Source organism: Lynx canadensis, chromosome B4, assembly GCF_007474595.2.
Source record: "Lynx canadensis isolate LIC74 chromosome B4, mLynCan4.pri.v2, whole genome shotgun sequence".
NCBI classification, from domain to species: domain Eukaryota; kingdom Metazoa; phylum Chordata; class Mammalia; order Carnivora; family Felidae; genus Lynx; species Lynx canadensis.
The window spans coordinates 132,279,805-132,299,027 of NC_044309.1; the positions used below are offsets into that span (position 1 = coordinate 132,279,805).

At 55.0% G+C, this 19,223-nt stretch overlaps 1 protein-coding gene across 1 annotated transcript; it reads right to left on the reverse strand.

The window, feature by feature from the left end:
- Positions 1-299: 299 nt before the first annotated feature.
- On the reverse strand, positions 300-3,552 carry RPS19BP1 (ribosomal protein S19 binding protein 1). The gene is made up of 4 exons (XM_030320693.1): positions 3,451-3,552; positions 3,137-3,265; positions 1,155-1,252; positions 300-815 (listed from the first exon to the last, which is right to left on the reverse strand). The coding sequence occupies exons 1-4, from the start codon at positions 3,500-3,502 to the stop codon at positions 681-683; spliced, it is 414 nt and encodes a 137-aa protein (XP_030176553.1). The 5' UTR covers positions 3,503-3,552; the 3' UTR covers positions 300-680.
- Between the last annotated feature and the right edge of the window lie 15,671 nt (positions 3,553-19,223).

Sequence of the window (19,223 nt, forward strand, 5' to 3'; positions counted from 1 at the left end):
AAAAATTTATTTTAGAGAGAGAGAGAGAGTGGGGGAGAGGGGCAGAGGGAGAGAGACTCTTAAGCAGGCTCCCCATGCTCAGCACGCAGCCCGACACAGGGCTCAATCCCATGACCCTGGGATCATGACCTGAGCTGAGATCAAGAGTTAGAAGCTCAAGCGACTGAGCCACCCCTGCGGCCCCAGACTGGAGGGCTTGTGACCCGGAGCTCTAAGAACCATGGGAGATGGGGACAGGCCCCTTGGTGACAGAAGAGACCGGGAGACACCACCCGAGGCAGATCAGCAGCACACACGGCTCTCGGGTCCACGTTTATTAGAGCCCGGAAGCCTGCCCAGCAGCCCTCCTGCTACTCCTAGAGGTGCGGCCCTGGGGGCCTAGTGACTGGCTTCTCCACAGCAAACAGCCCAGAGGCCCTCCTCGGGCCAAAGCAAACAGTCAGACATGTTTTCTGGCAGGTAGACGACCCCCTCCTGCAGAAGTCAGCTGTGCTCTGAGTGCGTATCCTCCCCAGGGCTTCCAGCTCACCGTCCCCTTTCTAGCCACCCTGCCCTGGCTCTAGTCCCCAGGCTTCGTTGTGCCAGGCCGGCGGCTTGGCAGGGTCCTGGGGCCAGCAGAAGCTGTGAGGTCAGAGGAGGAGACGGGCTGAGTGCCTTTCCCGCTGCGTCCTCCTGGGAGCCTAGCTGCCGAAGTATTCCTGCTGGAACTTCTGGAAGTCTTCCTCAGTGAACACGGTGCCCTCAGCCTTCTTCTTCTTCTTCTTCTTGGCCACAGGTCGGTCACAGGCCTTGCGGCCCCGGTTCTGGCGCACAATCTAGGAATGTGGGGGAGTCAGGATCCCTGGGTGGTGACTCTTGGCGCATGAGGGACTGCCCTTGGAGCTGCACAGCCTGGTACAGCTGACCAAGTGCCTCGCTCTCAACCGGCTCCCACGCTGTCCTGGGAGGCGGGGCACACCACTTCCACTTACAGAGGAGCCAACTGGGGCCCACAAGGGAAACAGGGGAGTAAGGCCAGGCCCAGCCTCCCAGCAGCCCTGCTCTGCTCTCTGCCTTCCAGAGCGGGGGCCCAACCTCTGCTCCGCGCTCCGGGCAGGGACTCCCATGGCTCTCCCCGCCCAGGTTCCTCCCCGAGGTCCACCCCTCTGACAAACCTGCTGGGTGACTGACTCAGCCACTGTGTTTCTTGCCCTGGTCATAAACTTCAGGTTTACTCCGAGGTAGCTCTGACACTCTCGCTTCTGGAACTCAGCTGTGGAGGGCAGGCGGACAGGAATCATTTCTGATGTACTCCCTTGGGGGCCTCCGGATCCCCTCCTGATATCTCCTCCCCACCCCCTGTACCAGCCATACCAGAGGCCCTGTGTCCCCTCCCTAGGTTACTCCAACATCCCGGGCTCTCCACACAGATCCCATTGAAAGCCCCCCCACTGGCTCCCAGATGCTCAAGTGACTTATTCAACAAATAAGGCCCGAGCATTTACTGTGTATCAGACACTGTTCTAGGTGCAGGGCATACAGCAGAAAACAGAACGGAACTCCTGCCCTCGTGGAGCTTACGTTCCAGAGCGAAGAGACACGGTACACAAGGGAAACGGTATTTTAGAGCGTGATACGCATCATGAAGAAAAACAGCACAGTAAAGACAAATGAGAAATGCCAAGGGGGGAGGACGGGGATTCTAAATAGGAGGGTCTCGGCAGGCCTCACTGAACTGACGTTTTAGCAAATGCTGGAGGCAGAGTGTATGGACATCTGGGGAAGAGCATTTTAGGTAGAGGGAACAGGCCGCGCGAAGAACCCGAAGAAGTGTGGTCCATGTGTTCGGAGCACAGAAAATGGCTGGCGTGGGGAGCAGGACACGAAGCTGGAGAGGGGGCAGACCATGCGGGACCTCACTGGGCACCATGTCTGATGGAAGCCACCAGAGGGCGTGGAGCAGAGGACAGACAGGTCCGACTTACATCACAGGATCACTCTGGCCACTGTGGCGAGAACAAGATTACTGGGTGTGGTGGTGGTGGGGAGGGGGGATGGACGTTAAGAGGTGGTTGAAATAACCCAGGCGAGAGATGACGCAGCTCACACCAAGGTGGCCGTCACAGAGGTTCTTTAGCTCGGTCACTGAGGCTCGAGAGTCCCCTCATCATCAGTTATGTACAGTGACAGGTTGGGGGGACAAGGGCCGGGATAAATAAAGGAGGTGACCTCTGGCACCCTACACTCCTCTTTCACACCAACATCGGTGGCGCTCAAACGCGGCTCACTTTCCTGCCTCCACGCTTTTGTTCATGCGGTTTCCTGCTTGGAATTCATAGCTCTGTCAACAATCACTTGAACATCTTTTATATACCAGGCCCCAGGGGTTCAAAGACACACTAGAACTCACCAAGCCCTGCCACAGGTCAGAATACCCCACCATCCAGCCCACGCCCGTCGCTCCCCACGTCTGTTGTCTCCTTAAGGGGAATCGTATCCCCCTGGATCCTCTACTAAAACTAGGCTCTGTTCTCAGTGTCTCCCTCTTCCTCCATCCTCCTTGCAGCCAATTCACCACTGAAGCTCATCAATGCTCCCCCCCCCCCCCACCCCAACTGTCTCTGCACCATCGCAGTTGCCCAGGCCACACTGCCTCCCTCTGAACCGAGTAGGGGAGAGCAAATCTCTGGAGACCCACTGCCTGGTTACTATACCATCTGGACAGGTGTCTGTTTCTGCATCTGAACACTGGGGTAACGACAGTACTGACCTCACAGGGTTGTGCAAGGAATCAAGCGAGCGAACGTTTATTTATACAGGGTTTAGAACAGCACCAGGCCCACAGAATATTAACTGTTTTGTTAGGCGCTCCCACCTCTGACCCTTGTTCACAATGTCATTACCAGGCTTCTTTCTTGAAAATTCTCAAAGTAACTAACTTCCTCCAAACTCCGCATGAGCGATTTTCTCTAGAGCACTCTTCCCCCCCGCCTCGCTCTTACACTCTCCGGGAAGATGCGTTTCGTTCCTCTCCGTATTCCCAGGATCCCGCCCCGCGCCCGGCGCACACCAGGTGTTCCAGAAATGCCTGGCGAAACTTTCAAGCTCGGCCTCAAGCGCTCCCTCCTCCAGGGTGCCGCCCCCCTCCCGAGCTCACCAAGCGCAGACTTGGGCACTTTTCCCTTGGCCGAGTTCCGCAGTTTCTGGGCTTGGGTAGCCTTCGCTTTCCGGGTCCGCTTCACCGGAGCCCCGCTCGGCTTGGCCTGGCCTGGCGCGGCCTGGGGGGCTGCAGGGGAAGAGGGAGAGGCATGCACCCGGGTCGGAGGGCGCGCAGGGTTTCCATCGCACCGGGGCCAAGCCTGGCTGGGATCGTTCCGTACCCTCGGGGATCCAGCCCGCCGCCCCCGCCGCCCCCGCCGCCCCCGCCGCCCCTCCGCCCGCGCTGCACGGCCCCGGCCGGACCCTCCTCACCCTCTGGCGCCCCCAGCAGCTCTAGGCCCCGCCGCAGCAGGGCCGCGGACATGGCTACACTCAGCTCCGCCCACCCGCTCACACTACTTCCGCCTTGGCCTCCCTGAGCTTCTCCGCGGAAACTCGAGCGAGAACAGAGGTTCCGGGGTGGGCGGGCGGAAGTGCCCGCCTGCCTTAGGACGCATGCGTTTGGGGTTGCCACTTTACTACTGAGAGGAAATAGGGGCGGGAACCGGAGGCGGGGCCGACTTGCAGAAGGACGCATTTGTTGTCCAATCCCAATCCAACCATCCCTTTGCGCACAAGGCCACGCCTCCTCCCAGAAGCCGTCCTAAACCAGCCCCGGCTGGTTGGTCCAGCCTCTCGCGTCCTGTAGCTCCGTGGTGGGTGAGGTCCGGGGCGGAGCGGAGTGTTCCGACTATATTTTTTCTGAAAAAGGAAAAGTGTGCAAGGGGAGTATTTTTCAGGTACTTCAACCAAAGCAGCATATCTGCCAGGTCGAGTATGGCATGAAAAACTGTCTTCCATTAAGTCAGACGTTAAAAGACATTTGCAAAAATGCAAAACCGTATCAGTGTTTTCCCGCGATTTTGTTTTGCTTTGGAAAATACGACTGTTTTCCTTAGAAATCTTTACTTAACATAAAGCAGTGAAAAAGAGCATTTCTGACAACGTCACTGGGCCAAGGGTCCCCCACGTCCTTTTATTTGTAACATGTAATGAGTTTGCTATTGTTTTTTTTTTCAACGTTTTTTATTTATTTTTGGGACAGAGAGAGACAGAGCATGAACGGGGGAGGGGCAGAGAGAGAGGGAGACACAGAATCGGAAACAGGCTCCAGGCTCCGAGCCATCAGCCCAGAGCCCGACGCGGGGCTCGAACTCACGGACCGCAAGATCGTGACCTGGCTGAAGTCGGACGCTTAACCGACTGCGCCACCCAGGCGCCCCATGCTATTGTTTTTTTTTAAAACAAAATGTATTAACTACTAAATTGTAAAAATTAAAAATTTCTCAGTTTTAGTTTCTAATATGATAACTATCAATAGGTATTTACACATGGAAAAGCTGTTTGGGATCCTGAATTTTTTTTTTTTTTTTTGTTTGGACAGCAGGCAAAAGTTTAATAAAGTCTAAGACCAGAAAATAGTAGGAAAGCTCTCTTTACAGAGAGGGGACGTTTGAAAGAGAATACCCCTGGGATCCTGAAATTGTTTAAGAGTGTTAAAGACTTCCTGAGACCGGGGTACCTGTGTGGCTCAGCCGGTTAAGCCTCCAATTCCTGGTTCATGGGATGGAACCTGGTTCGTGGGATCAAGCTGTGTGGGGCTCTGTGCTGAGAGCGTGGAGCCTGTTTGGGATTCTCTCTCCTCTCTCTGCCCCTCCTCTGGCTCACACACTCAAAAAAAAAAAAAAAAAAAAAAAAAAAAAGATTTTCTGAGACCAAAAAGTTTGAGAACTTCTAGCCTAGACACTACTCTTCTTTTTTAATTTTTTAAATTTAATGTTTATTTGAGAGAGAGAGAGAAAGAGAGTGAGCCGGGAAAAGGCAGAGAGGAGGAGACGCAGAATTCAATGCAGGCTCCAGGCTGTGAGTGGTCAGCACAGAGCCTGATGCGGGGCTCGAACTCATGAATCATGAGATCGTGACCTGAGCTGAAATTGGATGTTTAACCGACTGAGCCACCCAGGCGCCCCAAGATGTTACTCTTCTTACGGTGCCTTGTTCACAGCTCCATTGGGGGTGGCTGCGACTAGGTAGCTCCCTGGGTCCCTCTGGTTCAGCATCAGCAGGTGAGCTGAGCAGCAGCGAGCCCAGCACCCCCGCTCAGACTCCACTGGCAGCACCCATCATCCCCACACCGGCTCTCACCTCTCCTGGAGCTACAGTACCCCCACTGCCTTCCCCCTCCGAGGAGGAGGAGGAGGGGCTGAGGGCCCCGGTGCGGGACCTGGAGGAGAAACTGGAGACCCCGTGGTTGAAACAGGCGGAAGACAAGGCAAAGCTAAAAGAGCTGGAGACACATAAGATCCAGCTGGAGCAGGTGCAGGAATGGAAGAGCGAAATGCCGGAGCAGCAGGCGGTCCTCCAGGAGGCACGGAAGGAAGCCAAGGAGGCACGGGAGGCGAGGGGACGTTACTTCGATGAGCCCGCCGACCCTGCTGATGCCATCGAGGTGGCCACTGTGGACAAGGAGATGGCTGAAGAGCGGGCTGAGTCCCCGCAGCGGGAGGTGGAGGCATTGAAAGAACTTGTGGACGAGCTCAGCACGGACTTCGAGATCCTCGAGGCTGAGATTGAAGAGAAGGGCTCAGACGGGGCAGCGTCCAGTTACCAGCTCAAGCAGTTTGCGGGGCAGGACGCCCGCCTGAAGGGTGCCCTGGCGAGGGATCTTTCTTCCTCGGCGAAGCAGGAGCACGTGAAACTCCAGAAGCTCGTGGAAAAGAAGAACCAAGAGCTGGAAGCTGTGAGTCAACGGCGGGAGTGTCTGCAGGAGGAGCTGAGCCAGGCAGAGAGCACCAGCGATGAGCTCAGGGAGCACGCGGATGCTGCTTGCTCTGGGTGCCGAGGACGTGGTGGAGATGTTAACAGACCGGAACCTGAGTCTAGAAGAGAAAGCGCGAGAGTTGAGAGAGGCCGTGGGGGACTTGGAAGCGACGAACGAGATGATGCACGCGAGACAGAACCGGAGCTGCGGGGGCAGCTGGACGTGGTGGGCGCGGGTTCGGGAAGCCCAGGAGCATGAAGACGCAGCCCGGGAGTTACTGCTGCAAACCATCGAGAAGTACCGCCAGCTGACCCGCCCACCTTCGGGACGTGAATCGGGAACCGACAAACCGGCAAGAAGCATCTGTGGGGAGGCAGCAGCAGCTGCGCCCGGAGCCGTACTAGCCCAGTACCTGGCATGCAGAAGGCACTCAGTAAATGAGTGGATTTGGTTTGAGGGCCTTTCGTATGCCCTGTGCTGTTGCGTGGGGGATGGAGGTGACTTCGCTGGACCTTTCTGGATGCACCTCTCTGTGTAACCTCCATCAGCCAGTCCTGGAGGGAGAGAACATCTAAACAAATGTTAATGCCAGCAGACACTATGTCAAGGTGCTGTTCTAAGTGCTTTACCTTTTAACTCCTTTCCCTCCCACTGCCCACGACTGACTCTGTGGTAGGAGCAACTGTTTCCCCTGTTTTACAGGTGAGGAAACAGTGGCACAGAGGGGCCGCAGAAGCTGTCCAGGTCACACGTGTTGATGTCTGAGCTGGGAATCAAGATTCAGAGCCTGGCCTGAGTGTGTGCCACAACCCTGCACCAGCCACCCAGGGGAGTAAGTGCTGTGGTGCTGGGGGCGTGGGGGGGTGGGGGGGGGTGGGTGGGTTTGGGGGGGTGGCTGACGAGCCCACAGGATCAAGAAGTCTCTGGAGAAGGGGAGCTATTCATGTGGGAGGGGGGAGTCCCAGGCAGGAGGACCCCTTAGGGTACATTCTCTGGGACAGGAGTGCCCCCAGAGGAGTGACCGGGGAAGGGTGGTCTAATTGACATCAGACTCCATGAATTTGCCTTAAGGACCGTGGGGGGTCATGGAGCCCAGTTACACTGTCAGACAGGCTCTTTCTTTTCTGCTTCTAAAATAGGTAGATTGTTTTCTTACGTTTGTGTTTATTGTCTGTTTCCCCACCTACGCCCCACAGTAAGCTCCACAAGGGCAGGAATCTTTGTTTTGTTCATGGTTATGGCTCTAGCTCCTGGAACATACAGTAAGCACTCCATAAATGAACCAATCAGATGGATGAGGGTTGAGTGTGGGATGCCTGTGGGAGGCTAGGTAGAGATGAGTAGATGATTGCGGGATGTGTGAGTCTGTCTCTCAGGAGGGCAAAGAACCAAGCTCTGTCGTATTCCTTTCTTCCTCCCAATCTGGGACAGTCAGCACACGGTCCCCGGGGTGGAGGAGTTCTGTGTATTCCAATGTCCCAGCGAACAGGGGCGCTACAGGCCGGTTGTTTCCTATAGCGCCCTCGGTTCAGCGGGCTCTGGAGGGGCCAGACGGCCTCTTTGGCCACTAGGTGGCGCCGCAGGACAGCTTTCTTGCACCACGCGACTCCCGGCGATCCCAGCTGCTGCCGTCCAGGTTCGCGTTTCGGGGTGGGAGTGTGGGGGGTCGGGGCACCCTTGGGCTTCAGCTGGTTCTTTGCAGCCAGCACCACATGGCTGCGGCTTCCTGCTGCCTCTGACTCGCGGCCTTCCGAGGCCAGGCTAGACACCCCCCGTGGGCCTGCTGAGGCCGCGGTCAGGTTGGGCCGGGCCACCATCCCCCCGCCCCCCCACCTGGTTGGGGGATGGGGAGGGGTTGGGGAGGATGAGACCTAGCTCCGAAAAGGGGTGTAAATGGCAGCACGTGGGCTCTCACTGTTAGGAAGGCTGCAGTCACCCTAGGTAGTCCCTTGATGGAGAGTGCCTCAGTTTCCTCATCTGTTAAATGGGATTTAGCCCCTAATATGGTGGGAGTGAGGAGGAACTGGTAAATTAATATGGGTAAATCACCCAGAGCTGGGACTGGAGGTCAGCACCCAGCCACTGTTTGCAGGGGATATTACAGACATGCACTCCCATTCTGGGCGGGAAGGAGGTGCCCAGGAGGTTGCTGCCTTCCCGTGCCCGACCCTGTCTCCTTCCTCGCCTTCCTGGAACCAGCTTAACCTCACCAGGCCTCAGGGGGACCAAACGCTCAGAGGGAGGTAAGGTGTTCTGCAAGGTCACACGGCATTTCAAGAGCAGAAGCAGGACTAGAACCCAGGTGTCTGAATGCTGAGGAAGAGTGTGTGTGAGTATGTAGGAGTGTGAGTGTGTGCAAGTTTGAGTGTGTGTGTTGGGGGGCGCCTGGCATCTTGGGCTTTGCTTTTGCTTCTTTCTTTCCATCTTCCTTCGGGCTCTATGTGTCTCTGTCTCCTTGCCCTGGTCTCTGGTTCTCGTCTTTCGTCTTTCTCTCTGTGCCCCCGCCCTCTCTGTCTCAAAGTCCTCTCTCTTTCCATCTCATCCTCCGTCACCCCCCCCCCCCCCAGCCCCCAAGCTCCTGGCCTCTCTCCACCTTCAAATTGAAAACCCAAATGGAATTTCCAATTGCCTTTTCCGAGTGGTGATTGCCAGTCTCTGTGTGTCCAGCCCTCCCTTCTCTGTGCTGCCGGCCCGGAGTTATTGCTGTCCCTCCTCTCACCTCTGCCTCCCGACTCCTGCCCTCGGTGGCTTTGAAGTGTGTTTACCTGAGAGCTCCAGAGAGAATCCATTTCTGCCCTGTCTGGTTTTCCGTTGATGTGTGAGGGGGCTGCTTTCAGCCTCTGGTCTCCTCTGTCCCTCTCAGAGTCTCTCGGGCTTTCTTTTCTAAAAGGTGATAGCTTTGTCTCATTCCCTCCTGACCACGCTGTCATCAGGCAGTCACTCCTCTTCAGTTTCCCAGATCAAGGGCAGAGCTTGGGGGAGGGGCGTCCCCAGGGGTCGGAGGCAGATGCAGATGCTCCAGGTTCCACAGACTGGACTCACACAACTGTGTGCCTCCGAGCAAGCTACCTTCCTTCTCTGGGCCTGTTGCTTCCTCTGTGAATTGGGCTTTGAGAAGTATTGTCCAGCCCGCCTCCCAGGGCTGAGAGTGGGGAGGGCTTCAGAGCTTCCCGGTTCCTGGGTCCTGAGGTCTGGAGGGAGCTTGAGTTTGGGAGCCAGGCCGTGCAGATTCAAATTCTGGCTTTCCCACTCACTAGCTGTGTGACCTTGCGTAAGTCGCTTAACCTCTCTGTGCTTCGGTTTCCTCATCTGTGAATTGAATATAATAACGGTCCCTACCTCGTAAGTACGGTTGCAGTGAGGACTGAGTGCAAAGAGCTTAGGAAGGAAAACTGGGCACAGAGTAAGTGCCATATGTTTGTAAATAAATGATGGCCCTAGGTGCCAGCAGGGTGCTTGTGGGACCTGTGCCCACATCTGTGTGTAGGGCCTGCACGTGTATGTAGCCACCCGACCTCTGTGCTCTTGTGATCAGCACGAGGGGAGGTTTGACGCTACACAGAGTAATGCTCAAGAGCCCGGAGCCTGCAGGTCTGAGTTCAAATGCAACCTTTGTCACTTACCAGTGTGTGGCCTGGGAAGGCCACGTCACTTCTCTGAGCTTCGTGGGGTTTTTTGGGGGGACTGATGGTACCTCCCTCACAGGTCTGTTGAACCTAGGAGCCTGGCGGTGTGCAGACAGGGAGGTGGTTCCTGGTGAGTGAGGGGCCGGGTGATGTTCACACATTCGTTTTACACTCTTAGCAAATGCCCCTTGGTTTTATGACCCCAAGGTTTTCAGGGTTCAGGGTGGTGGCCCAGATACAGGCCCCAGGGACAGCAGCCCCATCCCGGGGTCCAGGCAGAGGCAGAGTGGATTCTTTTCAGTGATTTGAAAATATGAAATTTTTGGCACGACTGATTTTAAGAACTTAGTAGAGGGGCGCCTGGGTGGCTCTGTCGGTTCAGTGTCCAACTTCGGCTCAGGTCATGATCTCACGGTTTGTGGGTTCGAGCCCTGTGTCGGGCTCTGTGCTGACAGCTCAGAGCCTGGAGCCTGCTTCGGATTCTGTCTCCCTCTCCCTCTGTCCCTCCCCTGCTCACATTCTGTCTCTCTCTCTCAAAAATAAATAATAAAACATTAAAAGGGAAAAAACAAAGTTACAGGGAGAGGAAGGGATGAGCTTGGAAGACTCAGGGGAGGACTTGGGTGGCTGTCACCAAGCCGACACCCCTCCCCTAGCCAACTTGTACCCTGAGAACTCCCTAGCAGAGAGAGAGTCAGATGGTGGGGAGTCCCAGAGGCAGAATGAATGGAGCCCAGACTCTTGGGACTTGGCTGTACCGTGAGACCTTGAGTAAGTCCCTTCTCTGCTGGGGGGCGGGGCTTAGGGTCCCCCTGTGCGCAGTGGGTAAATAGTGGGAGGGAGTGTCAGGGCAGGGCGTGGGGGGTGGTTTCTGGCTCCCCAGGGAATGGGGAGGGTTCGGTCCTTTCCAGCCTCAGCTTTTTAATTCTAATTACATCTCCATTAAAATGCAAATTTCTAGGAAACACCGGATTGGAAGCCCTGTTGTCATGGCAACCTCAGACTGAGGTTGGGGGGAGAGGGGAACTGGTCTCCACCTCCAGATCCTTTCTGACCAAGCTGGTACCTGCCCGGAGGCCCCCCTCCTCTCCCTCTCAAACTCAGCATCTCATGCACAGCTTGAGGGTCTCCTATGCTGAGGCTAGGTCTTCACGGTAGAGGAGCTGGGTAACTGCATAAATCATTTCCCTTTCTTGGCCTCAGTTTCCCCATCTGTGAATTGGGTCTACCATTATCATCTTCTCTTGCAGGGTGAATCCTGGGGATTGAGTAAATTACTGTGTAGGAGGACATCAGGGAAAGGGGTCTGCCCTCCAGATGCAGTTCCAGGGTACTTGATGAAGGTACTGGACCCCTCCCCGTGTGGCTCTAGGTGTGCCCTGCCCTGGAGTTCTAGCGTCTGCTCCGTCCGTGAACAAGGAGCCAAAAGATGGTGTGGGGTGACCTTCAAGTGCTGTCCAGGCTCAGTTCTTCAGGCTGATGCTGCCCTGATACTAATCCTGTAGCCATGTGACTTGGTGCTGTTCTTTTCTTGCAAGGGACACAGGGATACCTAAACAGTGAGGGGTGTGTGTGGGTCTTTCTGCCCTGACTGAATCTGAAAATAAGGGACAATAAAGAAGGGAAGGAAAAGAGAGCTGGCAAAAGAAGCAGGAAGGGACGAATGTGTGGAGGAGGAAGGTGTTTCTCTTTTTGCCTCTGCTGCTAAGAAGCTCAGATCGCAGTGTGTGATTATTGCCTTGCTGCGATGTTATTTGTCACATTATCGTCTTACGCTGCTATATTACTCAACTGTAATAAGTGTTCGTTTTAACTTTCTAGTACGTTTAGCTCCTTTCCGTTCCCTAAATTATTTCTGATCTCTTATTGTACGTTTTAAGAAATCCTCTTTAGAAATAGCTGGGAATATAAATTATAAATGAACAATTATGACAGAGAGACAGAGAACGAGCATGGGTTGTTCTGCACAAGCCTTTCAGCCCCTAACCCTCTGGGTGATTGCGGCCTTATGCTAAGTGCCAGGAGGGGAAGGCTGGGAGTGGTGAGGGGTCTGATGACTGAGTTTGAGGTCTTCGCACGAGGCTGGGGATAACCCGCCCCAGCAAGAACAAAGGTGGGGCTGAAGGGGATGATCTTGGCGGGGCCCGTTGTTGAACAAGATGGCGGCTCAGCGCCCAGAAGAGGCCAGAGAAGGTGCATTAATTCTCTTACGGATCATGACAGGAGAGTGCTGTGTGTTTACACCATCTCCCCCGGTTCTGCCGTGGCTTCTCTTGCAATTAGGCAGGGCCAGTTCTGGCTGATGAAATGTTGGTGGAGGGGATGACGCCACTCTGGGCCTGGCTTGGCTCTCGAAGGCATCCCTTGCGGTCTCCAGCTCATTTTTCTTGCTCCCACCACCTTGGTACAGTGTGCTGTGGGTGGCAGGGCACTACCCAGTGGGACTATGGCACATATAAGCAATAAACTACCGTTCTGTTAAAGTTCTGAGATCGCGCAGGATCTATTTGTTACGGTAGCATGGTCTAGGATACCCTGACGAATACACCTCCTGGTTCCTCTCCTAAGAGTCCCCCCAGGACCTCCCAGGAGGTTGAGCTGAGGCTCTGGGATGACCTGTGTCTGTAAGGGGAGGGCATGGAAACAGAATCAGGAAGAGGAGGCTTTGTCATGGCTTCAGGGTCCTGTGTCTGCTCCCTCGTGAAAACCCCAGTCTGTCCCTGAGGTCTAGGCTTAAAGAATGAAGAGGACCTTGGGGCCTGGGCCTTGGCCCCTCTACTTCCAAGGCCACGAGCTTGAGGCCTGTGGGTGTGCTGAGCCTTTGGCCACGTTCCTGGGGCTTCGTCAACCACAGAGGAGGAAACCTGAGGGTCCCAAGATGACTTGTGGGGGGGGCAGAGAGAAGAGCAAGGGTCAGAGGCTGGGGCTTTCTTCCTACCTCTGCTGTCCTTGCTGGCCGTCCAGGACAGTCAGCCCCTTTTAAGCCTCCTTTGCCAACCCAGAGAAAGCATGAAAATGTCTGAATCTGTTCAGCCCACACAGGTGGAGTTGAGGGTGCAGGGGGACAGGGGCTGGGCAGGTGGTAGTCACTTGTCTGGATCTCAGCCCCTGACTGGTGTGTCCTGAGAGGCCACATCTGGGTGAGGAGCCCCGGACCAGGAGTCAGCATGCAGCCAGAGGGGGATGGCAGGATGTCAGAGGAGGAAGCAAAGTTAGAGACTGTACTCAAGACGGGCCAGGTTGGTCCATCCCACCCCAGCCGGTCCAGCCCAGCCGGTGCTCCCTGAGTCTTTGCCCTGTGCCTGCCCTGTGCTGGTCTTTAGAGACGCAGAGAAGCATTCCTCTGTCCCCACCATCAAGGAGTCTGGTGGGAAGCCTGGCCAACAGTGACCCCTGAGTTGGTGTGATGAGGGCTGGCAGGCAGGAGGAAGAGAGGAGGGGAAGGAGGAGGGCAGGACTGGCTACATCTTTGTGGAGCCCAGTGCGAAATAAAAATGAGGGGCCTCTCGTTCAAAAGTTATTAAGACGATAACAGCCAAGCAGTAAACCAAGCAATGCAGCCTTTCTGTGTGCGGGAGGGTTGGAGGGGGACTCTGGGTGACTGCACCAGTCACGCCCCGGTGATGCTGTCCTGCCCGACGGCATGGGGAGCCTTGGGCCTTCAGCTTGGCTGGAGAACCCCCACCCCACCCCAGTTACCATGGTGGCTTCCAGCTCCGCCTGTGGGGCCACATGGTCTGCTTCAGAGCCAGCTGGGACTAGAGGCCAGAGACTTGCCCTTGCCTGTGCCTCAGTTTCCTCATCTGCAAAATGGAAAGTATAACAGCACCCACCTTCAAGGACCGTTGTGGGGATTCTGTGGGCCGATGCTCTGGTTAGGTCTGGAGTCTTGGGCCTGGGGCGGTAATCACTCCACAGATTTAAGTTACAGCCACCACCCCTCCCCCTCCTTCCTTGCTGCTTTTCTCCGCAGCACTTCGCGCTTTCTGGCTACCGAATGTTTTACTTCTTATTCTTATTTGTCTTCTTAATCACAGTGTAGGGACTGCAGGGCTTCTATATACCCTGTTCTCACCTGTAGCTGCAGAGCCTCCGATGGTTTCCGCCACTTAGCAGGCAGGAGCCGGATGTTTGTTGAATGAATGAGTGAATGTCAAACCATTTGTTTAGGTAAATAGTCATTATTGAGCACCCACTCCGTGCCAAAGATCTTCAGGGAATTCGGCCTGGGCGAGGTTTGAGGCACAAAGCGGAGCAGCAGGGTGGCCGTGTGTGTGAGAGGTCGGAAAGCCTGCAGGGGCATGTGGGGGAGCCGACTCAAGGTGGCCACGGACTCCAGGACAGGAAGAGGGACTGAAAGGCTCAGTCTCAGTTGTCTGGCTGTAACCTGTCCCGGGGAGCTTGCTCTTTAGTGGGAAGAGTGTTCCCTAGCAAGATAGCCCTCAGATTTGGGAAGTTCTCTCTGAAGCTGGGTTGTCTGCCAGATTCTGTGCTCGGGTTCACATCCCCGGAATTGCCCAGAGGGAGGCACAGCCTGGTCTGAGGACAGTGGACCTTGGCAGCCTCGCGCCAAGAAGGAGTCCTAGAACGGCGCCCCCCCCCCCCTCCCGCCTTGCTGGGGCGCTGGCAGGGTGGACACCAGCAGGAGATGTCCTAATGCATCCTGGCAGCTGGACTCAACTCCTTTCCTGAGCAACAGGCACGAGGAGGACTGACTGGTGAATCCACTCGCCATGGTTGAGCCATCAGAGGCCGTCTAGCTTCCCTGTGAGCTCAGAGCTCCCCAGGCTCTCCATGGCCTCCTGGGCACTTCCTCCCACTCTTGAATGTCCCACAGACCTCTCAGCCTCCACCTGTCCCAAATGGAGCCTGCTCTCCTCCCCCAAACCTGCTCCTTCTCCCCTTTCTTCTGTCTCACCCCAGCAGGAAACTGGGGTGCCATCCTCCCCTTTTCCTGTAACCTACATGAGAGGAGTCGTCTGTCCTGTAGATTCAAACTTCGAAATCACTCTCAGACTCTCCCACCTCTCCACCCCCAGGACCACGCTCCCAGTCCTCCCCAACACCGCCTCCCCTCTGCCACCAGGCTCACCTCCTTCAGATGCGTCCTAGGTCCTAGCGACAGGAGTTGCTGGGAGGCCCAGTTGGGGAGCAGACGGTGGAGGGTAGTTTTTAGTTTTTCCTGCATAGCCGGTAGTCCACATGGGGCCGCCGCGCCTCCTCTGCCTGCCCCTGGGTTGGCAACAATCCTCCTTCCTCATACAAACCAATAGTGTGCTCGGAGCCCCATGGCTTCTGCACAGACAGGCTCACGGACCCCATCAGTCCTGGGAGTAGGGGGCTGGTCTGTGACTCCACCCTAGGTCTGGTCCCAGGATCACCCCTTTTTCTGACTCTGCCCTCCCTTCTCTGCCAGATGACCTCCTCCTGTGTCTCCCCAGGCCTGCTTGCTCCATTGCCTCCCACCTCTTCCCTGGTACTCCTTGGGGGAGGGAGCAGAATGTGGTGGTGAAGGGCATGACTCTGGAGCCAACTGCCTGGGTTCAGATCCTGGCCCCCTTCCCCCCGTATGGGCTGTGTGAGCTTGGATAAGTTACTTAAACTCTCTGTGCCTTAGTTTCCTCATCATACGTGCTTTACAATAATGCCAACCCTGTATGTTGTTGTGAAGGTTAACTGAACACATTCTAAGTGCTTTATGAGTGTAGCTATCATGTTTTTGGTGCCCGTTCATTTACAGAGTGCTTTTCCAGTTGGCATCTGGTCCTCACACTTAATCTGTGACACAGGTGTCAGACCCATTTGAGAAATATGGAAAATGGGATCCCTATTTACACAGTGCAGTAGAGAGGCTGGGACTTGGGGGTCAGACCTGGCTGTGAGTTTAAGCCATGTCATTTCCTCTGTGCTTTGGGTGGGGGGCTACTCTTTTTGACCCTGTTTCCTGACCTTTATTATTATTATTTTTTTAATATTTATTTTTGAGAGAGAGAGAGAGAGACAGACAGACCATGAGTGGGGGAGGGGCAGAGAGAGAGGGTGACAGAGAATCTGAAGCAGGCTCCAGGCTCGGAGCTGTCAGCATAGAGCCCAACATGGGGCTCAAACCCACGAACCGTGAGATCACGACCTGAGCCAAAATTGGACACTTAACCGACTGAGCCACCCAGGCACCCCATGTTTCCTGATCTTTAGATTCAGGGTTATAAGCCTTACTTTGCAGGATTTTGAGAACCTACTCCTTCCTCCCTGCATGACCTTTGGCCAGGTTACTTGTCTCTCAGTGCTTTAGTCTCTGCATCTGGAAAATGGGTCTAGAGCTGTTGGGAAAATGAAACAAGTTAATGTGTAAAAGTGCTTAGAAGAGCACCTAGCATATAACAGAGACTCTGTGTTTGCTACTGGTACGATGATTATTATTCGTTGAGGAAATTTGCACATATGCAGAAGATTTCCCAAACATTTCCAGAAGTTTCATCCCTGGCGTGTCAGCATTCTTGGATTAGACACCCCCTAGGGTTCTTTGTCAGAGGTATGTGTGTGTGCGTGCGTGCGTGTGTGTGTGTGTGTGTGTGTGTGTGTGTGTTAGAGACCCCTATGGGGTTGGGGCTTGTGGGCAGGAGCTTTAAGCCAGACAGAGCACTATTGAGTCCTGGTCATCCCTCTTATCTACGTTGTGGCCTTGAGCAAGTCATTTCCTCTCCTTTGAACCTTTATTTCCTCTTTCGCAAAATGCAGAAGGTAAAACTGTGAGCTTAAAGTTAAGTCAGATAAAGTGTCTGACAAGAAAAGACCCTCAAGAGATGATCGCAATAATTATGATCCAGAACCAACTCCCTGGCTCTGTGTACGAGGACTGTCTTTTAAAGTACCCGGGCAGGGGGCTTTCCCCTCTGCCCCTTGCTTCCTCCAGGGAAGTTGCCTGACCTCTGCCCAGCATACTGCTTGTCCTAAAGCCCAAGTGTGAAGGATTCTCTGCATGGAAAGTAGGGGGCACATACAGTCCCAAAGGAAAATGGGACCCTGGCTTCTCCTTCTTCTTTCTCTGAAACAGGAAAGGAAATCCTCCCTCCCTCTTGGGAATTACTGAACATTTCCTCAAGACTCCAGCTCAGATCTCCTCAGAGACTCAAATGAATTAAAGATGTAATTAAATTAGGAATTGTTCATTATTTGAAGGCTGGGATCCTCTAGGAGGTGGGGTGATGGAGGAGGGGAGGCGGGGCCATCTTTCTGCCAGGGCTCAAAGATTCTCTCCTGAGGGGTGTGTGTGGCCAAGGCGGGGCCTGGAGGCCCAGGAGAGAGAGCTGGCCTCTTCCCCACTTGTTCCGACTCAGAAGGAGTTCCCTACAGTCCCAGTAAGCTTCAGGATGTCCCCTGTCTCTTTGGACAACCTAGCACAGAGGTCGTCTTTCAGCCTCAGTGTTCCTCTTCCTCTTTCAGCCTCAGTGTTCTCATCTGAAAAATGAAGCCAAGTGGGAAGGGAAGATTTTATTAAACTGTCTTTAAGGCTGCTTTAGGTAGTAAGTTTCTATGTAAGAAATTGGAGCCCTCTCCCTTCGAAGACCTGCACCACACTGCTTGCTCACGGAGTAATTGTGCAGCCCTCCCCACCAGTCCTAGGGTATTTAGCCAGAAATTTCTTAGGCTCAGCTCCCTCATATAGAAGGAAAGGGAACAAAGTAAATGGGTATGACAGTCTCTGGAGGGCTAGCTGCTGGGGATACTGAGATGAGTGTGATACTTCCTGCCCTGTAGTATCCAGTGGGGAGGCAGAGGAGTTGGGTCTACAAGGAGAAAGTGGGGGAAAGAAAGGCACTTCAGGTGGGGGGAAAGAGCATGTGCAAAGGCTTAGAGGCAGGAGACAGTGTTGGGATGGGGCAAGTGTAACTGGAACATTGGGGGTGGGGCAGGTGTGTGCCAGGGAACTAGGCTCCTTGCCCGGCATGTGATGGGGAGGGAGAGGGTTAGAGCTCTTCCATGTTCCCAGAGGAAAACAAAAATTTCAACATTGTCAGAAATGTGATGTAGCTGTGAGGAGTCCATGAAACATCCAGGCACCTTGGGAAACGGAAGTCACAGCCGTTTGTTCTGACAGTGTGAAAACTCACAGCCTTTTCACTAAGACGGATAATGAAAACACAGGAAAACTAGAAATGCTTTGGTTCAACTCTGCTGAGGATGTGACTCCCAGCCTGCCCAGTTTCCGCCCTCTGGCCTGGATTCGTTTGTGCGTGTCAACACTTGCCCAGACTTGCAGACATCTCACTCCGCCTCGGTTCCTCGTTTTGTCAGCCATCTTCGCTTCCAGTGTTCTTGGTCACTGTGGTTGAGAATGATGTCGAAGAAGAAATCGCTCTCCCTCCCTGAAAACCTCTGGCGGGGGCCACTTCTCTCACAGTCCCTTCTCCCCTTCCTGTCCACCATCACCTCCCCCTCCAACCCTACAGGGCAGCTGGGAGAAGGCTGGGTGGGAGTGGACACAATCCAGGCTGGGGGAGAGGAGATGGGAGGTTCAGCACCGCGGACAGCGACACATGACAGGCTCAGTAGGAGGTGACTCTTTCGGCTTTTGACGGGGCTGGGTGGGTGGCCTTGAATGCTGACTCAGAAGGTCGGGTGCAGGGAGCTAGGTTGGGGGGCTGATGTTGTCAGAGTAGCTCCCTTCGTGCCCAGAGATTATTTTTCCAAAGGAACTCTCTCTCTCCTTTGTTCCCCAAAGCCTTGACCACCCTGTTCCCAGTCCTCCCCCAGCACACACACCAGGTTCCATTTCTTCCTTGCCCTGCAGGTCTTGGGTGTGCTCTCCCTCCCTCCCTGCCCCACTCTCCCTTCTCCAGCCCCCAGCCTGCCTGTCCCTGGGCACTCAGCCCCACCACCCCAGGCCCTCACCCCTGACTCCTGGGGGAGTTTCTGGCCTGGCAGTCACAGGAGGATCTGGTGTGGCTCATCTACTTGCACACTGTGTGACCTTGGGCAAGTGTTCCCGCCCCTCCCACCTGACCTCCTGGCTTCAGAAAGGGGCTGTTTGGACCATGTCATTTCTGAGCTTGGAGCCAAACCCCATGGTCAGCTCTTGGCAGCCACTCCCCTGGTGGGGAGAGCTGTAGGCAAGGGCAGGATGCAGGATGTGTGCTGGCTGCTGTAGGAGAACACAGACAGGACCAGGCTGGCTTGGGAGAGGGAGGGGGGGGCTCCAATGGTGTTTGTGTGTGTGCTGGGGAGGGGAGGCGAGGGCGGAGGGAGAAACGCAGAGGAGCTGCTGGACTAGAACAGAAGAACCCCTTAGCCTGTATATTTAGCTCATCGAGGTATATAAACAGAAACCTGGAGCGGACTCAATGCTCCCCCCCAAGCGTGAGTCATCAGTGCTGCTGCAGCTAAAGTTAGGCTCCAATCACAGGCTCTCTCCCCTCTCCCCTCTCCCCCTCCCCTCCTCCTCTCCCGGCCCTTCTCCCCCTCCCCTCTCCCCTCCCTTCCTCACTCCATCCCCTTACTGCCTCCTTATCTCCTGATCACTTCTTCCCACCTCTCCCCTCTCCCCTCCCACCTTTCTCCCTAAGTCTTTCCTGGATGCTCTAAACTCCATTTCTCCCTGATCTGCCCTTCCCCTTGTGTGCTCTCCCTCTTTTCCTTGATTTCCGCCCCCATTTGTATTC

Excerpts from the sequence above, each read along its gene's own strand:
- RPS19BP1 (XM_030320693.1), bottom strand. The coding sequence starts at position 3,502 with ATGTCCGCGGCCCTGCTGCGGCGGGGCCTAGAGCTGCTGGGGGCGCCA. Across the intron at positions 3,266-3,450 it reads GCTGCTGGGGGCGCCAGAGG|CCCCCCAGGCCGCGCCAGGC; the intron begins GTGAGGAGGGTC and ends CTTCCCCTGCAG. Across the intron at positions 1,253-3,136 it reads AGTGCCCAAGTCTGCGCTTG|CTGAGTTCCAGAAGCGAGAG; the intron begins GTGAGCTCGGGA and ends TGCCCTCCACAG.